At 43.6% G+C, this 20,895-nt stretch overlaps 1 protein-coding gene across 1 annotated transcript in view; it reads right to left on the bottom strand.

Moving 5' to 3' along the window:
* Positions 1-20,549, bottom strand: part of ALG13 (ALG13 UDP-N-acetylglucosaminyltransferase subunit) — a 28,951-nt gene extending 8,402 nt beyond the window's left edge. Inside the window, exons 1-21 of the mRNA XM_075162704.1 lie at positions 20,394-20,549; positions 19,790-19,952; positions 19,416-19,554; positions 17,596-17,701; positions 15,587-16,177; positions 15,094-15,177; positions 14,093-14,143; positions 13,288-13,334; positions 12,283-12,355; positions 10,393-10,474; positions 9,858-10,038; positions 8,888-8,963; positions 8,097-8,205; positions 6,820-6,884; positions 5,793-5,893; positions 4,927-5,054; positions 3,973-4,210; positions 3,709-3,822; positions 3,317-3,495; positions 751-786; positions 563-618 (exon numbers count right to left, since the gene is read on the bottom strand). Coding sequence (XP_075018805.1) covers positions 563-618; positions 751-786; positions 3,317-3,495; positions 3,709-3,822; positions 3,973-4,210; positions 4,927-5,054; positions 5,793-5,893; positions 6,820-6,884; positions 8,097-8,205; positions 8,888-8,963; positions 9,858-10,038; positions 10,393-10,474; positions 12,283-12,355; positions 13,288-13,334; positions 14,093-14,143; positions 15,094-15,177; positions 15,587-16,177; positions 17,596-17,701; positions 19,416-19,554; positions 19,790-19,952; positions 20,394-20,495 — 2,721 coding nt within the window. The 5' untranslated portion in view covers positions 20,496-20,549. The remainder of the gene's footprint in view (positions 1-562; positions 619-750; positions 787-3,316; positions 3,496-3,708; positions 3,823-3,972; positions 4,211-4,926; positions 5,055-5,792; positions 5,894-6,819; positions 6,885-8,096; positions 8,206-8,887; positions 8,964-9,857; positions 10,039-10,392; positions 10,475-12,282; positions 12,356-13,287; positions 13,335-14,092; positions 14,144-15,093; positions 15,178-15,586; positions 16,178-17,595; positions 17,702-19,415; positions 19,555-19,789; positions 19,953-20,393) is intronic.
* Between the last annotated feature and the right edge of the window lie 346 nt (positions 20,550-20,895).

Here is a 20,895-nt window from a genome sequence, read left to right as displayed (position 1 = left end):
TTTATTTATGGTCTACACACACACACACAGAGCATCTTTGGTAACTCGAGTAAAAGCAGTTTTATTCTCACATGCACGGGACTGGCTTTCACACCCACTGTAGACCAGTAGGTGACTCAAGATTTAGTTTCAGATTAAAAAAAAGTAAAAAATACTCCAAAGTCAGTTCTATCAGAGGTGTGATCTCTCCAGTCCCACAGGGGAGGAATAAGACTAACTGGAGTAGGACTTGAAGGGCGGCATGATAAAAGCAAGTGCTGTCTGGAGCAGAAAAAGAAGAAAAGTAAACAGCACTCACATACACACTTTCTCTTTGCAGAGGGGAAGGTGGAAAATCATTAACGTACCTAGTACAATTCAGACTGTGCTTGCACACTCAGACAAAAACCTCACCATTTAGGGAGGAAGAGGAGGGGTGAATATATAAACGAAACCATCATTCCTTTCTTCCAAAAGAAGTCTCTGACCTACTATGTTAAGCCTGCATCCAAGGACAGTTTCTAAGAAGAACGCCACACACTTCAAGGATTCCTAACCTGAACAGACAGTGACTAAAGCTTACCAAGTTTGCTGTAGGTTCCGCTGAACTAAATACTGTTGCAGTTTCACAGTCGGGATCTGGAGGGCACAGGCAAAATTAATTGAAAAGTGTAGCACTAAATCTAACCCTTCAGAAGCTTATAAAAAGGTCGTAACGAGTGCATTACATTCACTAAGCGTTCTATCAGTAAAGGCTGAAGTTTTACTTACCTGGAGGTGCATAGATATATTCTTCCTGAAATTTCCCTACAAGGGGGAGAACGGGAAGCTTTCATTCAGGGTGGGTGGGGGGCGGGGGGAAAGAAAGCTTAAAGCTGAAGTTACCGCAATTACATTTCCGTGCATCCATTAATGAGCTGCTTTCGGAATCACCTTGTTTTGTGCAGAAAAGGTAGACGAACACTCAAGAAACACCCGTTTTGTTATTCCACCACGTATCAAGGTTGCCATTACCAAATTTACACCGCGCACTTCTAAGCAGCAACTTGGCTTGCTACAGACCTACGCAATCACAAGGGCGATGGCGTAGCAAGCTCAAACAGAAGTGACTCGTTTCTGTCAGACAACAAAGAAAAATAACGTGCTCACGCGCATGCGCAAAGCTCACAATAAACAGATGTTTAGGAGATGTAAGGAACCTACTTTGACAGTCAAAAGCACACTGAAGAGCTTCTAAAGCTGTCTTGTCTCTTCGCCCATTAATCCTTTAAGAACTCACCATTTTCACTTGGTTCTTCTTCCTCCTCTGAGGAATTCAGAGTCTGCTTGCTAGGTGGAACAGCATTTGGGCCTCTCCTCGCTACCCAAAATCCTGACGGACCGTGGACAATGGGAGCAGGGCTACCCCGGCTCTAAAAAGCAAAGTCAGAAGCGTGCATTTAGAAATAGTTTAAAGCCTTTCCATGCTCTACACACACACAGTAGCTGGCAGACCAAGCTCGCTGCAACCACAGCTTACTACAATTACCAGTTGCACGTCTGTCCCTAGGCACCTTGATTGCGGACACATTTCTTTCCTTCACCTTTTGTTCTGCCTAGCATACTTAAGGCAATTTATTTTTGAAGACCAACCACTGTCCTACGCGACACAGTCAAGTTGCTCCCTCCCAGAACTTAGCCCGCTTTATCTCAAGCTCAAACAAAGCCGAAAAGGAGGAAGCACACCCCAGACAACAGCCAAGACTGCTACCCCCAACACATACTCCTGCATTCCTCATCCGGGAGCATTCCCACCGCACCAACTGCAGACCAGTTCATCCAGATACTCTCACTATCATGGAAAAAGCTTATCTTCAGTCACAATTAGTGAAACCCATGGGTGGCTGCTGGCACAGGCACCGCTGCCTGCACTAACTTGACCCACACACCCAAGCCTGACTCTTACAGAGAGCAGCACCCATCAAGGTTTCCCACAGGACTCCTTTAACACTTCACGCGCCCTTTGTCTTTGCATTGAAGTCAGTCCTTAGCTGCACCACAATTTAAAATACAGACTTCTCTGAAGCAGGAACATAGGATTGAGATGCTCGAGTAAAAGAAGTCGATTCACTCTTTTGTGATGGCTAAGGTGACACTCAAAATTCTCCTCAGAAGACATGGTGACTATGAGATCGATAAAGTGCTCAGAGAGGCTTGTGAGATTTCCAAGGTTGAAGCAGAGGTGCTAAGTCACAAGGTTCTCCCACCAGGCCTCTAGCAGGATGGCAGAGTTTTCTGCGAGATGCATCTTTCCCCAGGAAATGTTATATTCCTTTACTAAACAAGACAAGGAAGAGACAGAGAAAAGGCTTTGGCATTGACAAAAAAACACAGTCACTGACTGAACATGAAAAACTACTCATTTGGAGCTGCAGGCATATAGTCTAGCAATGGGGAGGAAAAGCTAGTAAGCTATATTGATTTCACGTCCGAAAAAAAATTGCAGGATAATCCATCCTTAGTCCTTGACACTCTGGGAGGAAAAGCACAGCAAGGATTACAGATCTAGCACATGAGGACAAATGAAAAAATGGCTGCTGCCGAAACAGCCCTGAGCAGATTCCCTCTCTCTCATTTAAATACAAGTTTAACATTTGTTAACTTCACTGCTTCAACACAGTAAAAAGAAATTCAAACCTACCAGAGTTTGGGGTTTTTTTTGTTTCGGTTTATTTTCGGGGTTTTCGTTTGTTTGGTTTGGTTTTGTTTGTTGTGCCACTTTATCCACAACCCAACAGAAAGACTGTTTTAAGAGAAGTCTCGATTTGGAATTTTCTCCTCTGTCCACAGCAGAAGAAACTGTTTCAGGAACAACATGCTAGCCCAAACATCACAACTATAAATTCATAGGAACAATCCAGGCTACCACTATGCAGTTTCTGCATCTAGTTACACAAACAAATTACAGCATGGCAAACAAGTGAAAAGCTTTCTCCCACAATATTTAGAGCTAGACAGACATCCACAATAGGAAGGGATTTGTTTTGTTTGCAAACTGCAATGAAAAAGAAGAAACGTGACCCTACTTTGATGAAAATATACTAAAGAGAAAACAAGTGCTGCCGGTGAGGGGAGGGAGAAAGAAGGGGAACATTTAGAAAAACTGAGGTTTTAAGCAGGTGTTACAGGATCTAGACTTATTTCAGCCTTCCCTTCTCAAAAACATGTTCACTCCAAGGGGGGAGAAGGAAAAAAAAAAAAAAAAAAGAAAAAAGGATGCTGTGAATATTTAAGTAAAGCAGTGCTGCGCATTTGTACAGCTTTCCCCCCCTCTCCTCTCTCTTTGAGAGGTTTTAACATACCCCTTGTTCATAACTTACTGGTAAAGTAGGAAAAGCAGTGTCATCCTCTCCTTCAATTTCATAGAAAGTTATAGTTTCTTCTGGTCCTTGAGGCTCCTCTCCATTCTCTGGTACAAACCCATACTGACATTCCTTATTCACACACTGCATCTGACGGCGGCTACGGCTGTACGAGCTTTAAAAACAAGAAAGGAGCTTAGGAATCATCACTGTTCTGGAGTTTCACCTTGGTTTTGTTGCTCAGTTTTAACTTTGCTCTTTTTGGACAGGCACAATAAACCCTTTGTTTCGTACTGTGCCACTAACAGCCAACTCAGCCCTCCACATACCACCATCCTCCCCAACTCTTTTAGAGCAATGTTTTGTAAAGAGGTTTATATTCACTTACCAGGACCTGCAGGAGAAATTGTCATAGCTCTGATAGCATCTCTTTCCTGGACTGGGGTAGAATGCTATTTGAGGGCCAACCATGTTGTGCCTGTTTATAAATCGGGCAGATCCCCTAAGTTTAAAGGGTAAAAGGTGCAATTACCAGGAAGTGCCTCTCAGATGAAACTCATTTGTACTTTTCCCTGTCAACTAGCACAAACTCTCTCCTAACTAGTCTGCAGCAAGAAGGAATAGAAAATGAGTGGTTTTCAAGGCTTCATACCTTGTCATCCCAAATCCACGGTTATGTCTCTGAGGAGGATTCTGAGGAGGATAGGGCTCGTAAGGTGCCATGTTTCCACCACCCTGTGAGCAGTGAACTGGAGGAGAGCGCCCCGAAGGAACACTGTGCTGTAGCCGGGGTGGAAGAACCGGCTGACCCCTGCTATAAGCCACAGTCATAAAGACTTCCTTTCCACGAACTTTCTTAAGTATTCTCTTCCGTGTTTTCATATCCATTTCTGCAGTTTCAGTTGAGGACAGAAAAGATAGATTTACACCTTAAACAGCTGACTCCAGAGCTATGTTCTCTTTATCATTTGAGAAGAGTCAGTATTTGGACACACGGAAAAGAAAGAGCCATTGGCCTATCCCAGAAAAAGTGCATTTTAAGTACAAAAACTTTATACCCTCATTTTGAAGGCTTAAACGGGCATTCTAAATTATGAGCAGAATACAAGCATATCGCGTGTGAATACCTTCCCAAATTCAGCTGATCAAACCAGTACTCTCAGTGTTAAAATCTCTTTATGAAGGCTGCATTCATTTATTTAAAAAAAAAAATTCTCCAAATTAAACAAATACAATCCATATTTAATTGGCTGGGGAAGCCCCAGCCTGTCCATGCATCTCTGCTAAGGCCAAATCAGAAAAGCTTTTTGTTTCACAGACCCAGTCTTTATACATGGTTCTCAAGTGCCAGATTTCTTCTTAGTAATTTTGAGCAATACCAACTTTGATATGTATTTTCAATGAATTTGCTTTTTTGCAAAGGCAAATTCATCCCTCTGTCTGAAGGATCACTTTACATCAAACCCCTGTGGTGACCAAGTTTTATGTTGCAGGCTGAATTAAGTCACTTCCAATATCCAAAGACTGCTATCGTTAAAACTGTTGTGTCTTACCCACTCCACCCCAGCCTCAAGGGAAGGAATGCTTGTGGAAACCTGGTACAAACCTATTCCTGAGAAGTATCCACCTGTTATTTTCTGATAGGTTCCTCCTTTTCGGCTGGGAACCATATTCCAAGCAAGGACAGGCGCCACTTGTGTCACTGGTTTTAAGTTTGCCAAAGGAACTGTATGCCTACACAAAGAACACTGATGTTAGCAGTGCCACAAGGATACACTGTGCATAACTGCACAGAAAATATGCTGAAGCAACACTAAGACAGAACAGAAGAATCCACTTAAGAGAGCAGGGAGCTTGTGGAAATAAAAAAATAATCTGTTTCTCTGACACCAAGCACGCGTTACTGTTACTTGTTTATTAAAAAAGGCAAGCTAGGATTTAGGCTCAACACTATTGACTTCCTGGGTCAAGTCTTTCTTCCCTGTATTTGTACGCCTTCAGAGGTACATCTGGAAGCATTTGACAACACAGAATTTTTGCAATAAGTCATCAAGGTGAATTCTAGGTTTGGAGAAGGGTGAATGCTTGAACAGCAAGGTGGAGAAAGTGATTAGACGGCCAACTGTTTAGTTGTTTGGATACAACATAAAAACTCCAGAGAAACCAACAGTAGAGGGTAAATTGCTATCCATGAATTAAGGCCAAACTGCAAAGATCACTTCCACATTACAGAGAAGAGCAACAAGATTTCAAAGAAAGCATTACAATAATGATTTTGGTCATTAGAAATTTCCTGCAACATTCTATTTGAAGAGTGATAGCCAACAAGGAAGCAAAGCCTCACTTTGTATTTAAAAGCCTAGGTTCTCTTTTTCTTTTCAAAGTATCTTAACAATCCTATTTTAAGCATCTATGAATATACAAACTCAACCAGAAAGAGATCAAACATGAATTTGTCACCAGACTGCTTACTTTTCTGCCAGCTCCTCAACGAATACAGTCAACGTGTTGCCATCCTGTCCGACTTCCTGGATATGAGCATTGTAATACTTACCTCCAGGCTCCAGACGTACCTGGAGAGAGAACAAGGGAAGCTCTAAAAAAGCCAAACTGTATCAGGGGATTCAGAATACTGTCTACAAACCACAAATAGCAAAGGCTGCTCCTAGCTGATCGTATGTTACTCAGTTGGCCCAGGAGTCTCAAATACTTCTTCAAAATAGCAGGCAAAATAAAGAGCACTGCACTAACTTCAAGGAGGAAGGAAAGGGGAAAAGGAGAAGAAAAAAAAAATTATCAGTCTTCTAAGTGACTGAGAGGTAAGAAGATACCTGCTTTCTAACTTATTTTTATACACTGTGCCAAGCAGATAAGTACCAAGGAAGACTGCTATTTAAGAACTTGAGGAGAACAGAAGATAAAACAGGAAATTGGAAAGGATAACTCTGCTCAGCTAGGAACAAGTCACTGAGTGAATCATCAGCTCTACCTCAAACAGTGATAAAAAAATAAGCCCTCACTACATACAACATCGGAATACAAAGAAAGCTGACCTTCCTTTCAGCATCTCCTGGCCAGATCACACTACTTCTCCCTTTTTGGCTCTTCCCTTTCTATTTTATAAAAATGTTTGCTACATTACTGTTGAGAAGTGGAAGACTGTCCAGACTTGTTGGTGACCCCCAGTGAAAATCTAATAGACAGCTATCTCAAAATGCACACCCTGTGCATTTTGAGCTCTAGGTCTGGAACTTCCACACTCACAGAATGTATATCACTGGTTCGTAGTGAATTTCCAAGCAGCTTTTCCTTCACACTACCCAGTGTTTAAAGGTAGATTTTAGAAAGAAATGAAATTAAAAAGAAAGTCAGATTAATAGCTACAAGGAAGAGAATGAGAAAAGCCTTGGAAAATTCTATGAATGATTATGGCTTACCATACTCCATTTAAAGCAGTTTTAATAGTTTATCATAACTGAGTCTCCTTTTGAGTACTAACCTGACACTTGTCTCCTAAATAGTACTGTCTCCCAGCAAACACCATGTAGTCAGTTTTTTGAAGCTCTAAAAATAAATGAATAAATAAATAAAAAGGAAAAAGCCTTTAAACTACTGTTCTTTCTTCATGTATCCTACAAGTACTTCATGACAGCATCCAACTACAAATTATAGGCCAATTGAGTTAAATATTTCCTATGCATATCTGAACATTCCCCATAGTAATGGTGTAGATGTTTGTATAACAGACCATAAGGCTAAGTCACAGGAGATCAATAATATCCAGATAATGGAGTAAGTAGCACTACTACTTCAATACTACAATGTCTTTTGTGATGGTACTGAGATAATCGTGTATTTAATACCAATCCTGGTATTAAGAATGTTGGACATATCTTGTCTTGCCAGAGTACTGGTGGCACTTGGCAAAAAACAATATGTTATCCAGGAAAAACTAACATTGCCTAAAGTCTCCTTGCTGCTAGATTTCAGTAAGTTTTTCTCCATTCCTTGCCTGGATTCTCTGCACGTCAGTACTCTACGTAGATAATTAGTTACTATACTTTGTTCCAAGAATCTTAATGACCCTCATTACTGCTTATGCAGTTGTAAAATGCTGGAGTTCTTCAGTATGCAAAGCCCTTCGGGTCAGACATCAAACACCACTTCAAAACTTATCTTTCTTGGTAACTTCTTGCTTTACAGATCAGCCATAGCGTATGCCATAAATCACCAACCTATCCCAAGCCACGAAGACCATGAAATCCCTCCAGAATGTTCAAGCCCAGGAGAGCTGGGAAGCAAGAGAAAACTCATCTCATTTGACAGACCTCAATGCTAAATTTGAGATCTTCATTATTATACAACTCTGAAGCCAAAATTGTGTTTTAAAAAGCAGATGTCCTTGCACACATGCTGCAACAAGAAACTCTCAAATCTGTATGATTTCCAATACAACAGAATGGTAATACAGAGTTCTGTACTCTGCTTTGAGTCCTCATGTTTTCTATACTATAGTCTAAGTAGCAGAGGTCAGATTTTTAGCAACCTTATCACCATTATAAGTAAGTGTCAGAAGCAGTATGTTTCGTACTTTGAAATGAAGCCAAGAAACCAGCTACTAACAAGAAGACCTACTACCTACAAGTATTTGCTGGGTTAACCAGTATCCTTCACATTTCAGCTGTGAAGAAACAGGTGACATAGGCCTCAGATTCATAAATTTAACACTGAGCCTAGTACAGAAAGAGTTGGTTGTTTTTCCCTTTTTAAAGATACCTTTTCTGCTGTCCAGCCAAACATCAAACTCCACATTTCGATAGATCTCAGGGTCCAGTGCCTTTAGCACTTTGTAAGGAACAGGCATCTTTGATGGATTTTCTGGAGGCTAAAAAACAGAGTTGAAATGGAGCATTAACAAGTGCATTTAATGTGTTCAGCATAGTCTCTATCCTGCCAGCAGCTGTGGTAGATAAATTTTCACTTCCACTATATTTGCCTAAAAACTAAAGCTCAAGAACATGGAAACACATTTAGGCATTCAGAAGCTGAGCAAACAGACTTTGGAAAGGTTAGAACCAGGCTCAAGAGTAACATTTGGCATGTTCTTTACTCAGAAGAATCAAAGGAAGCTAACCAGACCAATGAAGCCACGGCTTCAAAAGTTGGTGGGAATTTCAGTTACTGTATCTGAAAACAGGTTTCTATAGAGTTTCTAAAACTGTTCCAAAGTGATTTATACTGTGTTCAAAACAAAAGTGAACTGACTGAAACCATTTCTGGGAAAAACAAACAGCAGACCAGGAAACATCTGCTAAGCTCCATCTTTGGGGGAAAAAAAAAAATTAGCTAGAGAAGAACATGAGAATCTCAGAAAGGAAAAAGGCTTATCCAATTTAATAGAAACTCAAGGACAAAACCAAAAGACAAGCAGATGGAAGAAATAAGCCACCCACTTTCCAAAAAGTCATTTTTAAAAAGTGGAAAAGAGGACTTAGCCCTAACAAGGATAACATCATACAAGAACAAGAAAAAAAACACCATAAGGAATTCTTTCCTAATTGACAAACCTTTTCTTCTTCAATGCCTTGTTTGAACTTATCTTCCTGTGGATTGTCAGTATCATTGCCTTCCCAGTTGTCCACTCTATGTAATTGAAAATAAGATTACAAAAAATACAATTTCTAGCCAGAATCAAAAATCAACCAACTGTTCATACAATCTGAACAAGCACCATGGTGCCATCAAGTGGTAGATTTTGTTTTAAAACGCTAGCCATGGCTGCGATGCAGTACAGGACAATCCTTTCCCCAGTTTCCAAAACATCACCTTTACTTGTCCCAAAACCCACCCCTAACAAGGGCTATTGCTTGCATTAGGAAAGGATGAAGATGATCCCACTGACTGATTAAAATCTTGCACTGTCAAGTACAAGACGACACCCTGTTCTAAGTCCTATCAAACCAATGTCATCTGCAAGCATTTAGTAATGGTCAGAGGCATCCCTCAAGCCTTTCTAGTGACTTGAACAACACGGGATATGAGGGTTTCTATAGGTACATTCTGTCTCATCCCCAGTGATCCAACAGACTTGAATAATGCCACCATTTAATTGTCTATTTGGGGTACGAGTCCATTAAAAAAGGACAAACAAGAAAATAAAGCAGAGCTCATTTTGTCAATACACTATTGCCTCTGCAGAGCTATAGAGGCTTAGAAGAGTAATAACAGTTTCTCACTAAAAAAAAAATTCTGATGACATAAGGAACAATTTTATTTACAAATAAGCTGTCATTTTACAGAGTAACACACAACTGTAACACAGCCAGCAGCAGAGAATGTTCAATTACGTGACACTTCCCAGCTCCAAGGAAAGCACACTCTCTTCCACAATATACTTCAGCTTTGTGTTTGTGTCATGAGATAGCAAAAAAAGTTAATACCCCATGAACGTTCAAAGAAGCTTGGAAAAGTTGCCCTTTGCAATGTTTTTAATGTTTTTTGCTTCCCTTTTACCACATCCCCTTCCCAAAATACTACCTCTTTTCTGATGGATTTCTGGATACTTTTTCATGAAGACAATCAAAGTTTGCATCCTCACTTCCTACAGAGCCACTGTTCCTGTTCTTCTTGGATCCACTTCGAAACACCTCAACTGCAGACCTTAATTCTTCCTCATCCATGCCAAACACATTTTTGTACAGGACCTCATATAATACAGCTGAACAAATCAAGACAAAGCTCAAACCAAATTAAGATAATACCAGATCCATAAGAACTGCTGCAATTGTCAAGGTAAGCATATCTTCAGATATTATCTACTCTTAAAAGGCACTAGTTATATTAAATTCAATTAAGGAGAGGATCATAAAATAATTCAGTTGGGAAGACGGGCCCTCTGGAAGTCATTTGGTCCAATACCCCACTTAACAGATAGAATAATGAGTATATATTAACATACAATAAATGAGCTTCCATCTCTCTCCTCCCCACCCCTGAAAACCAAAACAAACGCTGCCTATAGACATATGAAAACACATAATTCTCTTCTATAGAAAAATTATTTCAAGTTTACCCTGGCAAATAGCAGCATTTTCCTGGAATTGTTTTGTATACACAGAGTCATAATGGCCGTTGCCGGAACAACACAGTAAAATCTGGGGGGGCAGGGGAAAAAAAAAAGGCTTTAAGGCAGGAATGATGTAAAACCTAACTCTTTCTATGTGATATCCTAGCTCAAGACTACATTATTTTTTCATTCTACAGTTGACACCAACTCATCAAGAAAACAATAAATATTCCTCAGTATAAATACGAAAAAGCTGTAGAATCAGCTTAAAACTGAATCCTAGGTAACGTCTCTAAATAAGTTTGTCTATTATACACAGAAAAACTATCGATTTATACATCATGCTGTATTAAACATGAAATAAGAGTTAGTTTCCAGCTTACCTCTGAAACCACCAATTTATTGTAAAATAAATACAAGCCATTAAATGCAGTACCCCTGAGATACACTGTCCAAGTATCAAAGGCACATTTCACCCTTCCCTACCTGAGGGACTAGAAGAGCATCTGCTTCTCTAGCCCTCAACAAAGCCTTGCTTTTAATAAGCAATATTATGCTGCCTTTTGAAAAGATGCATGCTTTCTGCAACATTATGCATTGATACACCAAGTAAACGTATACCATCAAACCCCATCTTGGCATATGACCACAGCCAACTGCAACTGGCAGAAGCCCTTGGGCAGCTGTCAGCACATTGCCAGCAAGGATGCTTCCCAGTGAACCAGCAAGAGCTGGGATGCCAGGGCTCTTAATTCAGTGTGCACTATGTCTTCTGCCAACATAAGCTCTCATCTCACGGTGAGAATGAGCAACACCAGAAAGAGCTGCTGCCTGTACACGCAGTCTAATGACAGGCAGCTGCCAACACTTAATGAGAGCTCTGCTGGTAAAGCCTTTGAGGACAAACACACATTTAGACCATACTGCTTGATTTTTAAAGTTAGCTCATTTTGGAATTAGATTAAGCTACGCAGGAAACTACGTAGAAAAAGGAAGAAGCGCATGTAAACAAAGACAGTAGTACTAAGCAACAGAGAAGAACAGTTGCAGCAGCACAAATTTCAGAGCAGACTAGCCACTTTGGCAAATATAATAGCCCATACTGAAATCCATACCGCAGCAACTTCACTGGCACCATGCCTGAGCTAGCCACGTAATTGTGTGGGCACATCTACATGACTGCCGAAAAAACAAGAGGGGTCAGATGGGAGGCAATACAGAGTATTTCTCCTTTATGTCCCTTCTTTTTGCCCCCAGCAGTAATTCTTCTGTAGATAAGCTGTTCCATTAGCTCCCATTCTTAACTGGGCTCAATTTGTACATCACAGAAATGCATCAGTTTGTTAGATTAATCCATTCCCATTAACTTTGCCTTTTCAGAAGGAAAAACTGCACACCTCATCCGACTTCAGGAAGAGAGGCACTGGGGGTGGGGGAGAACACCTTCTCTTTGCCAACATGATAAATATATCTTGTTCTGCTCTTCAACTCAACCCAGGTATTTCATTGTACCCTGTCAGATCAGTCAAATTCCCACTGGGAAGTGTTTTTATACAAAGATTTCAGAAACATGAAAGAATATTCTGGAACTGTGATGTTACCTCCTCCTGCAAAAATTAAACTTCTTTCCACTAATGAGCTGGAGTAACAAGAAAGATTGGCAGGGGAACAGCACGCAATCCATCCCTCAGATGAGAAGCAAAGCTACTGTAATTGAATTAACTGTTGTGCAAATACTGTGCTTTTTCCATGCGCTGAAGTCAGCTTTGGGGTTTTGCTCAGGTATGCAAGAGCACTGGAGTTACAAGAACTCAACTCCAGTGGCAAATTTTTACAACCAAGTAAGACCGGAGGTAACTAGGATTGGGGGTAGGGAATTGCCTCACTTCTCCTCACCTTGTCTTCAAAGCCATTGTCTGTAGCATAAGTGGGTGGCTTTCCAGGGTACCGGTACAGAATAAAGTCTCGCCTAGATAAGCAGAGGAAAAACAAGACTTGAAAGAGCACACTTTTAGTAGAACCATGTTACGAAGAAGTTTGCAGGGAGCTGTTCAGAGAATCCGCTGTTGGTTTATAGAAAAATCAAGTAGAATACTTTTCTTGATAAATGAATGCTACCATACAGCAATTGCTAGATAAGCAACCACTACCCATCTTAGAAGAAAAAAAATTATTTGGGAAAGACCATTATATTTAGCCACAGATTAGGTCAAGTACTTATGCTTATGGCAGGGTGCTCAGACACTGAGACAGTTAAGTTCAAGTCACTGTGCAAAAGGATTACAGCCTCAGTACAGGGAACCAGTAACTCTTGCAAAACTTCAGTTTGTTCCTTTAGTACTGGAATACAACAAGCCTGCAAAGGAAGGGTTCTTCCTTCCAGCACTAGAGAGCCAGACTGCTTGTTACAGGACAGCAGCATTTTTAACAAGACAGCAGCACCTGCACAGGCTTATGTTACCTTTGAAATAAATGTCAAGGTTTACGCACCAAGTAGGGCAAGCACTCCTCACTACTGGAGCTTTCAAGAACACCTACATGAGTTTTAGTCATGCTTGTAACTACCACAGAGTATTTCCACTACACAGGGCTCCTTGTTTTTTCCCCATTTTCCAGCCTTCAGCCAGTAGAAGGAAACACTTGACTGCGGAGTTTAACATTAGCAAAAAGATAACAAATAAACATTGCTGGAAACTGACCCTCCCCTTAATCCACGCTATGAGAACAGGGGCTGTGATGGCACCCATTTACACGTTAGTGTAAGTAACTTTGTTAGGGTAGCATTTCTCACCATGTTTCATACATTAGCATCTCAGCAACAAACAAATAAAAGGTTCTGGGGCCAGAACCCAAACACCATCAAGTCCGAAACAAAGTGAAACTTAAGAAAGAGACACTTACTTGTACATCACTGATAAAGCACTCATTTCCAGCTGGCCAGCACTTTCCTATGCAAGATTATGATATTACATGAGATAGCTGAGCCATCTTCAACACCGAGAACTTTATTCTAGCTCTCTGTAGTATTAAAATACCTAATCAAATTCATCAGTTTGTTAAAACAATCAATGTATTGAGAGTTGAGATATTAGGATCCGGGGGGGGGAGGGAGGCAGGAAGTCTGCAACATGGGATGGCTGTGACTATTACCAAGATGGAACTAGTTCTAGCAGCGACTCTTAAACACGTTACTCGAGATACACTTTTTTTTTTTTAATTAAAAACACTGCATTTCTTTCAGAGACTGCTGCATTCACCATACTTATTGGTTAAAGTCTAAAGAAATAAAAGTTTGAACTCTAGTATTCGAACCTGGGAGGTAAAGGAAGAAGCAAGAGATTGCAAAGCCTGATAAAACATTTGATGTGAGGTACACTCCACATATTTTGCTTCTTCCTTCTTAGAGAAGAATTGCAGTTATGAATAAGGCCCACGAGAGACCTCAGCTTTACTGTCCATTCTGTGTAGATTGCTCCTTTGCACCAACACAAACTCCCACTAAAATTGATATTGTTTATATATGTGAATATTCAGTACAAACCCATAGTATTACCTATGCTAATGAGACCCCAGGATTGGAGTCTATTTAAAAAAAAAAACAAAACCCACAAACAAACAACAAACAAACCCCAAACCATCACCTAATTACTTTCCTGTCCTAGTCTCTCAAATTTTAATCTCTTGACAAGTATTACATCAGTCTTACCTTTGGATCTCCTAGTCGTTCAAGGTATTTCTCAAATGATCCTTCCACATACTTTCAACAAAACAAAGAAGAAAACAAATGTAAAAACTCAGCCAGTTGGAAAGCAAAGTCAAACCTGAACACTACGCCATACATTACTAGCTGTTGAACAGGAGAAGGCAGGGCAGGGGCTGGGGGCATAGACACCAAATTTGGGACTAGTCGGCTAATTCCTATCATTTTTGGGTTCTGAAATGCTGTGGGTCTGACTGGGTGTATGACTTCAGCTGTTCCCTGCCTTAGCGCAGGGGAATGACTGGGGTACCAACGTGGAAATACCAAGAGATCCTACAAAAATTAAGAGCATGAGTCTGAGTAACATCCAGCGACTCATCTACCTTCTAGATTAGATTAGATCAGATAAAGCACTTAACTGTGATTACAGGGGGAAAAAAACCCAAATACACACCAAAAAAACCCAAAAAACATCCCAACGCCACAAAAAACCGCATTGCACACGCACCCGCGCAAACCGCTACACGTGCCCACGCTCACACAAACCGCCACATGCAAAACCAACTGAACGAACAAACAACCCAAACCCATGACTTTATGCAACGATTAAACACACTCTGGAGTTTTCCACCATCTTTTTATGTTCGTTTCTTATTCCAAAATCCTACATATTTCCTACCTACTAAATTCTGCAGTGGTTGCTCCACAGAGAATATACTATATAAATAACTGTCACCCTACTCGTTACTTGGGTATTAGTAACTTGCTTGATTTCGGGAAGTTCAGAAATATAAAGTCAAATAAAACCTGTGTGATTGTGACTCAGGTAAGTTAAGCAAGCAATCACCCTGCCATTTCTCTTCTCTTCTATGCATCAGGCCTGGCAAAGCATGATGTGTTTTCAGCACATATGTTTATGTGGGTATGTTTATGGCAAAACCACTTACCCCCTCTCACATTACTTCCTAACTACACGTGCAAAACTGCCTAACGCACACATTACTTACAGATTCAAACTTATGCTGGTGTTGCCTCATAAACGAGGCACAAGCTTTCCTAACTTCCACGTGATGAATTTGAGATGAAAACAGCTGAAAAAAAATAAAGGTTATGAAAGATTGAAGGAGAAAATTGCAGTTTAATTTGTGCTTCACATTAGGCTTATTTTACTCATAGTCTATACAGACTAACACCACCACAAAACAGGGAGGGGAGACACTGCAGAGGGCCACAGGCACTTGGGGGAAGAAGCTGAGGAAAGCCCCAGTGACCCAAGAGCCTGCCTGCCCGAGAGCCCGGGGGCTGATCGCACGCGTCCCCACACACATCCCCGTCCGCGACACCTCACTTTGGGCACCCAGGAGGGGTCTCCAGGAGCACCCCCTACTCACCCCCAGCCGCGGGCCAGGAGCGGACACGGCCCGCCGTGCCAGCCCCGGCGAGGGCCTGAGGCGCCCCGGCTGCCCCCGAGACCGTTACTGGTGCCGCCCCGCCGCCCACCTGCTCCGAGACGGCTCGGAAGAGGCAGGAGGCGTCCTTGGCCGTCATCTTGCGGTACAGCCCCAGGCTGCCCAGGTACTCGTCCATGGCCACCTCGCTGAAGGACTTCTGCCCGAAGTACTTCTTCCAGCCCTTCTGCATCCTCCCCGGCCGGCAACAGCAGACGCGGCAACGACTGAAGCGGGAGACGGGGGCTCTGCGCGGCGCGTGGCGGCTGGGCGCGCGGCTGCTGCTAATGAGGGGCCGCGCCCAACACGCCCACCTGCGCCGGGCGCCCGGCCCGGCAGGGCGCGACCCCCGGCATCCCCCCTCCCGCCGGCGCCGCGCAGTGCCACTCACGGAGCGCGCCCCGAAGCCTGAGTCGCCACCGTCCCGGCGCAGCTGGGCCCGGTTCCCTTTGCCTGCGAGCTGCCCAAAAGGCAGCTGCGAGCGGTGCCCTCCCGGCGAGCCCGCGGGCCGCCCGCAGGAGGTGCCTCCTGCAGCAGCCATTTTAAGATGCCCGCGAAGAGCCCCAAATACCTGTCCCGCTCTCCCGCTTAACGACTGCAGGGACTGTCCGAGCGCGGTGGGGTCGTTTTCCTCCAGTCCCCCCTAGCTCTCGGCGTGGGTGGGTACGCCAAGCCGCGGTAAGCCCCAGCAGACCCTCCCGGACCTGCCTCGGGAAGAGAAGGGAGTCCTCGCTAAGCTAACTCCTTCCAACTTCATTGCTTGATGTGCCTGTGACTGCAAATAACTAGTGGAAAAATCAGTCAAATGGTTATTCAAAATTTCCTGTGACATTCCTGTGTGCTCTCAGACGGGTTATAAGCTGCTAGCGGTAAACTTGAAATAACAACAGCTCTACAAAGATCGTTAAGGAAGTGAAAATCTTAGTTGCTCCTAATAAAAGTATCTGGGGAAGACTTTGGGGATTGGCAAAAATCACTCTTGCACAACTGTGCAGCATGATTTATTCCACGTATAGCCCTTGTGCTTGATTTGATTGGGAGAATGCCTCTATGTATATTTAACTTGCTAGTAAAAATTGCACTCGGACATCAGATGCACTGCTTCAAGGAGTTTCTTGTTTTAAGCAAAAAAACCCCAAACAAATAATGTGCTTGCAGGAAGGGCAATTAGCACCAACTATGCACTTACACATTTCCAGAGTATTCCAGACCAAAGAGCCTGCATGAACATTTTAAAGTTTAAACCCCCTTTGTTTTTCAAAATATTTACTCAAACAAATTGATGGTAGCACCAAGGCAGTTGACAATTTCAGTACTTTAAATGGGGAGCTCCAATCAGCATCAAATAAGAAACATTGCACTTTACAGCAGTCCAAACTAAGTAACAATAGGATAACACCGTGTAAATGGATTGATTGTGTTGTCAACCCCATTCCTCTCCTATAGGCCATGTTTTACTTTGGGAGTAAATCACTCAAAACCAGGCGAGTTGGTGTACAGTTTGGCAGCAGGTTTGCAGCTCTTGACTTTTCCCACTCAGATTCACCACATGCCCCTTTCCCTTTAAAAAGGCTTAAATCTCTCACTTTTTAAATTCTCTTTTCAGTGCTTCTGTAAACACATGAAATGAGAGCCGAAGGCATCTGCTTATTTGCAGAACAACACAGGAACATCAACAAGGACAACTTATTTCCACTAGTACTAGGCAAATATGGTCAAGAGACCACTATGTATATGCCATGCCTGTCAAGAAGTAATTAAGCTTGTCCTCCTCACTGAAATTACCAACTTAGTGCAGATTTTGTGATGTAAGTATCTGTCTGTCCAAGAAACTAGACAGTTCATGCTCCCTGCCCCCGCCTTGCAGGCACTGTGCTCTTTTAAGCATAAAGCTAGACTTTAAACTGGCACTAAATAGGAAACCATTTAATGTCAGTTAATATTAACAGACAATTTCTTTGAGGGTTTGTCCCAGTTGGTGGACTTTTAAGTATTGAAGGCCTCACTAGGAAAGGAGAAAGGTTTTATTCCGAAATTTTTATTCCTCTGTATTGTTTATTGAAACCCAACAACTTTATCCAAGAACAAAGCAAACTTTTCTGGCTGTCCAGGAGGGAAAGGTTTCAAAGTTGACAAGTCCATCGACTGCAGTGTCTCCACAAGAGTGCTGTAAAAACAGACCAAAACCAAAAATTAAAAAAAAAAATCCATCCCAAAGGGAAATTTTTTCTTCACACAATTTTCTTTGTATTCATACACACATAATCCTTTAGCACGGAAACAAAAATAAGGACATGTATTGAAAGGAAGAAGAGACCCCACAAACCAGTCAGCCCCAACCATCACTGGCTCATAGGCAGCATTGCTGAGAACATGCTTTGACCTATACCACAGCTTTCACAGACAACCTCAGCTCTTAACTTTTTAATCTTCTCTGGTTGCAATGTTGGGAGACTGAACAAGATCTGAGGATCTTCACTATACCTTCCCGTACCAGGAAATTCATCCTTTTTGAACACATGGCATAGTTCTCCACTTAACACATAGCCAGAAAGAACAGCTAAATCCATCTGTGAGCTTGCTATTGTCAGACCATAAATAAGGCTCAAATGCTAGGCACTGTTCAACAAAAAGAAATAAAAATTCCTTCCTGTCTCCAAAGCTGTCAGAAGCACTGAGATAATAAGTTTACAAAACTTGCCTAATATAAATGAATGACAGGCCTAGTATTTTCAGAAGGCTCTTCTGAAACATACAAAATCCTATTTGCAGGGCAAAGAAACAAGATGCAGACTAAATAACAGTAGTTCTATTTCCTCTGCCTTCAATGTAGATATCATCTTACAGAGTGCAGTCAATCATAAATAATCATAAATAAAGAGAAAACAGTAAGATATAGTCAAAACAAGAGAGCAAATGAAACTAACAGAAGCCAGGATGAACATAAACAAAAGGAGCTGGGTTTTCGTTGTTGGTTTTTTTTGGGAGGTAGTTGGTTGTTCAGTGGTTTGGGTTTTTTTTTCCTGAAGTGACAGGCAGTAGATCTGTGAAACTCCTTGTCAGAGGATGTGGTGGATTCAGGAAGTTTGGTTAAAAGGGCAGCCTGAATAAGCACTTGGAAGACAGAGGTATTGAAAGTTACTAACCAGATGCATCTGATTTAGGAATCCCCCTGAATCAAAGTACTTCAGAGCATTAGAGGGAAAGTAACACAAGGAAGTACCCTATGTTCTTGCCCTCTTTCTACTTTTGGCTGGGCATCTGCATATGACCACTGCAAATCGGATATTGAGCTACATGGACTCTTGATCCATATCAGGAAGGCTATTCTTATGTTTTGTCCTAAATACCTGAGATACTTTCGATTTTATTATGTCAGTACATCTATAGAGTCAACTTTAGTGCCCTTTACAAGGAAAATCCACATAGCAAAATGATGGAGTCCTAAGTCTGCATGGAGCAATTTATTCCTTATGGCGCATGGTTACAAACTGATGGTCTGGGTTGTATTTCCAGACTTCGAAAAATAATCAAACAACTAGTGAGAAAGATCAGAGAAAGAGAGAAGCTGTTAGGTGCCTCTAGGATGCTACCTGACTGTTCCAAATTCAACCACTTCTATTTGGTTTAAATTGCTCTTCTTTCAATCTGAATGCATGTGCTCTCAAAAAAAAAAAAAAATTAAAAGGAGTCATGGTCAAAAAGCTTGGTTTGGTAAATTAGCACCCCTCTATCCACTATGGAAAATCTACCTTGCAAACAAATGGTTGTTACAGAGAAGGATGTAAATTTCCTTGTTACATTCTTGATACTGTAGTTAACACAGAGTGATGGTGCTGTACACTGCTTGTTCAGTCAGGACAGCCACAGCAGCTCCATACCTGCAATTACAGCAAAGGACATGCCCATCCCTGTGGAGCTGTTTTGCCAGTTCAAGCTGATGGTTGTTCATCAGCTTTTCGTTTGTTACTACTATTAGTGGTTTTCCTTTTTCTAGAGTCTCCAGACAGCTACCTGCACCTACAGGAGAAACAGAAAACACGATGAGTTTTTGCCCCGACAGGCGAAATATCATCCTGCTTGCTCTTGAAACACGGGAGACTCCTGAAGGTGAACATTTAACCATCCAGCTCTAGCTGTGGACCTGAACATTCAATGCCAGCCCAGCCCCGAGCCATAGAGAGACAGACTTCACCCAACCGACTTCCACTCCTGCCCCCAGGAGAACAGGCTCGGCAAACAAACGGGGCTCTACCTGCGTGGCTGATGACCAGGTCCGCCCTCCACAGGTCCTCGGCCAGCGAGTCCTTGAAGCGGAAGGCTTCCACCGCCAAGGCCGGGCTGCTGCGCAGCGCCGGCTTCAGCGCGCCCCGCCCGACCTGCAGCACCAGCTTCTCGCAGCCGCGGCTCTGCAGCACCTGCGGCGGAAGGAGGGTGGGATGGGTGTGTGTGCGCGCGTGTGCGTGTACCAGGATCGGACACCGGGGCGCCTGGGCCTGCTCCCCGTTGGCCCGGCCCGGCCCGGCCCGGCCCGGGGGCCGCTGCCACCCCCCGCCCCCCGCTTCGCGCCACAGACCGTCCTTTCCCCTCCTCCGCCGCCACTTCACGCCACTCACCACGGCCCCGCCTCGCGCCCCCCGCCACAGAGCGGCCCCCCTCCCACCGCTCCCTCAGACTCTCCCGGGACCCCCACGCCTCCCGCTCCCTCAGACACCCCCGGCAGTCACCGGCGGGACGGGTGGGGGGAGGAGGGCGGGACAGCTCCCAGCGCGCAGGCGCCCGGTTGAGGCGCTGCGTACAGGCCGTGAAGGGGAGGGCCGAGACGGCTGCCCGCGGAGCGGGGCTCTCTGCCGCCTCACCTGCAGGGTCGCCGGGGAGCAGACGGTCGCGATCAGGTCGTCGAAACTGGTGGTGCCCACGGTGACGAAAACGGACTTCATCGCCGGCGACCGCCAGCTCATAGCTGATCTGTGGGCAGGGAGCCGCCAGAGGGCGCCACGCACTGCCCGCTCGCCGCAGCGCTCCCCAAAATGGCGGCCGGCCTGAGGGGGCGGTTTGGCGCGCGGCCGGGGGGACACGCCCCGTTGGCTGCAGGGCCGCAGTGCGCTCCTTCGGGCCCGCGTCCTCCGCCCGGGGGAGCGGGAGGACGGGGCAGGTGCGAGAGCCGGTGCCCGCACGGCCGTTCCCGGTGCCACGGGGCAGCCGCACCCGCCGTAGGGGTGCGGGACTCCCTCCACGGTGCCGGACCGGCAGGGACGGCGCCCGCTCTAACGAGCTCACTGGCCGGCAGCGTTCAGCGACCTCAGCATGGTAGCCACGAGTCTCTTAATTTTTCAGATTTTGGAGGGGGAGGGGAACCTC

The sequence above is a fragment of the Calonectris borealis genome, chromosome 13 (genome assembly GCF_964195595.1).
Source record: "Calonectris borealis chromosome 13, bCalBor7.hap1.2, whole genome shotgun sequence".
In the NCBI taxonomy this organism is placed as follows: Eukaryota; Metazoa; Chordata; class Aves; order Procellariiformes; family Procellariidae; genus Calonectris; species Calonectris borealis.
This window is presented reverse-complemented; position numbering and strand designations above follow the sequence as displayed.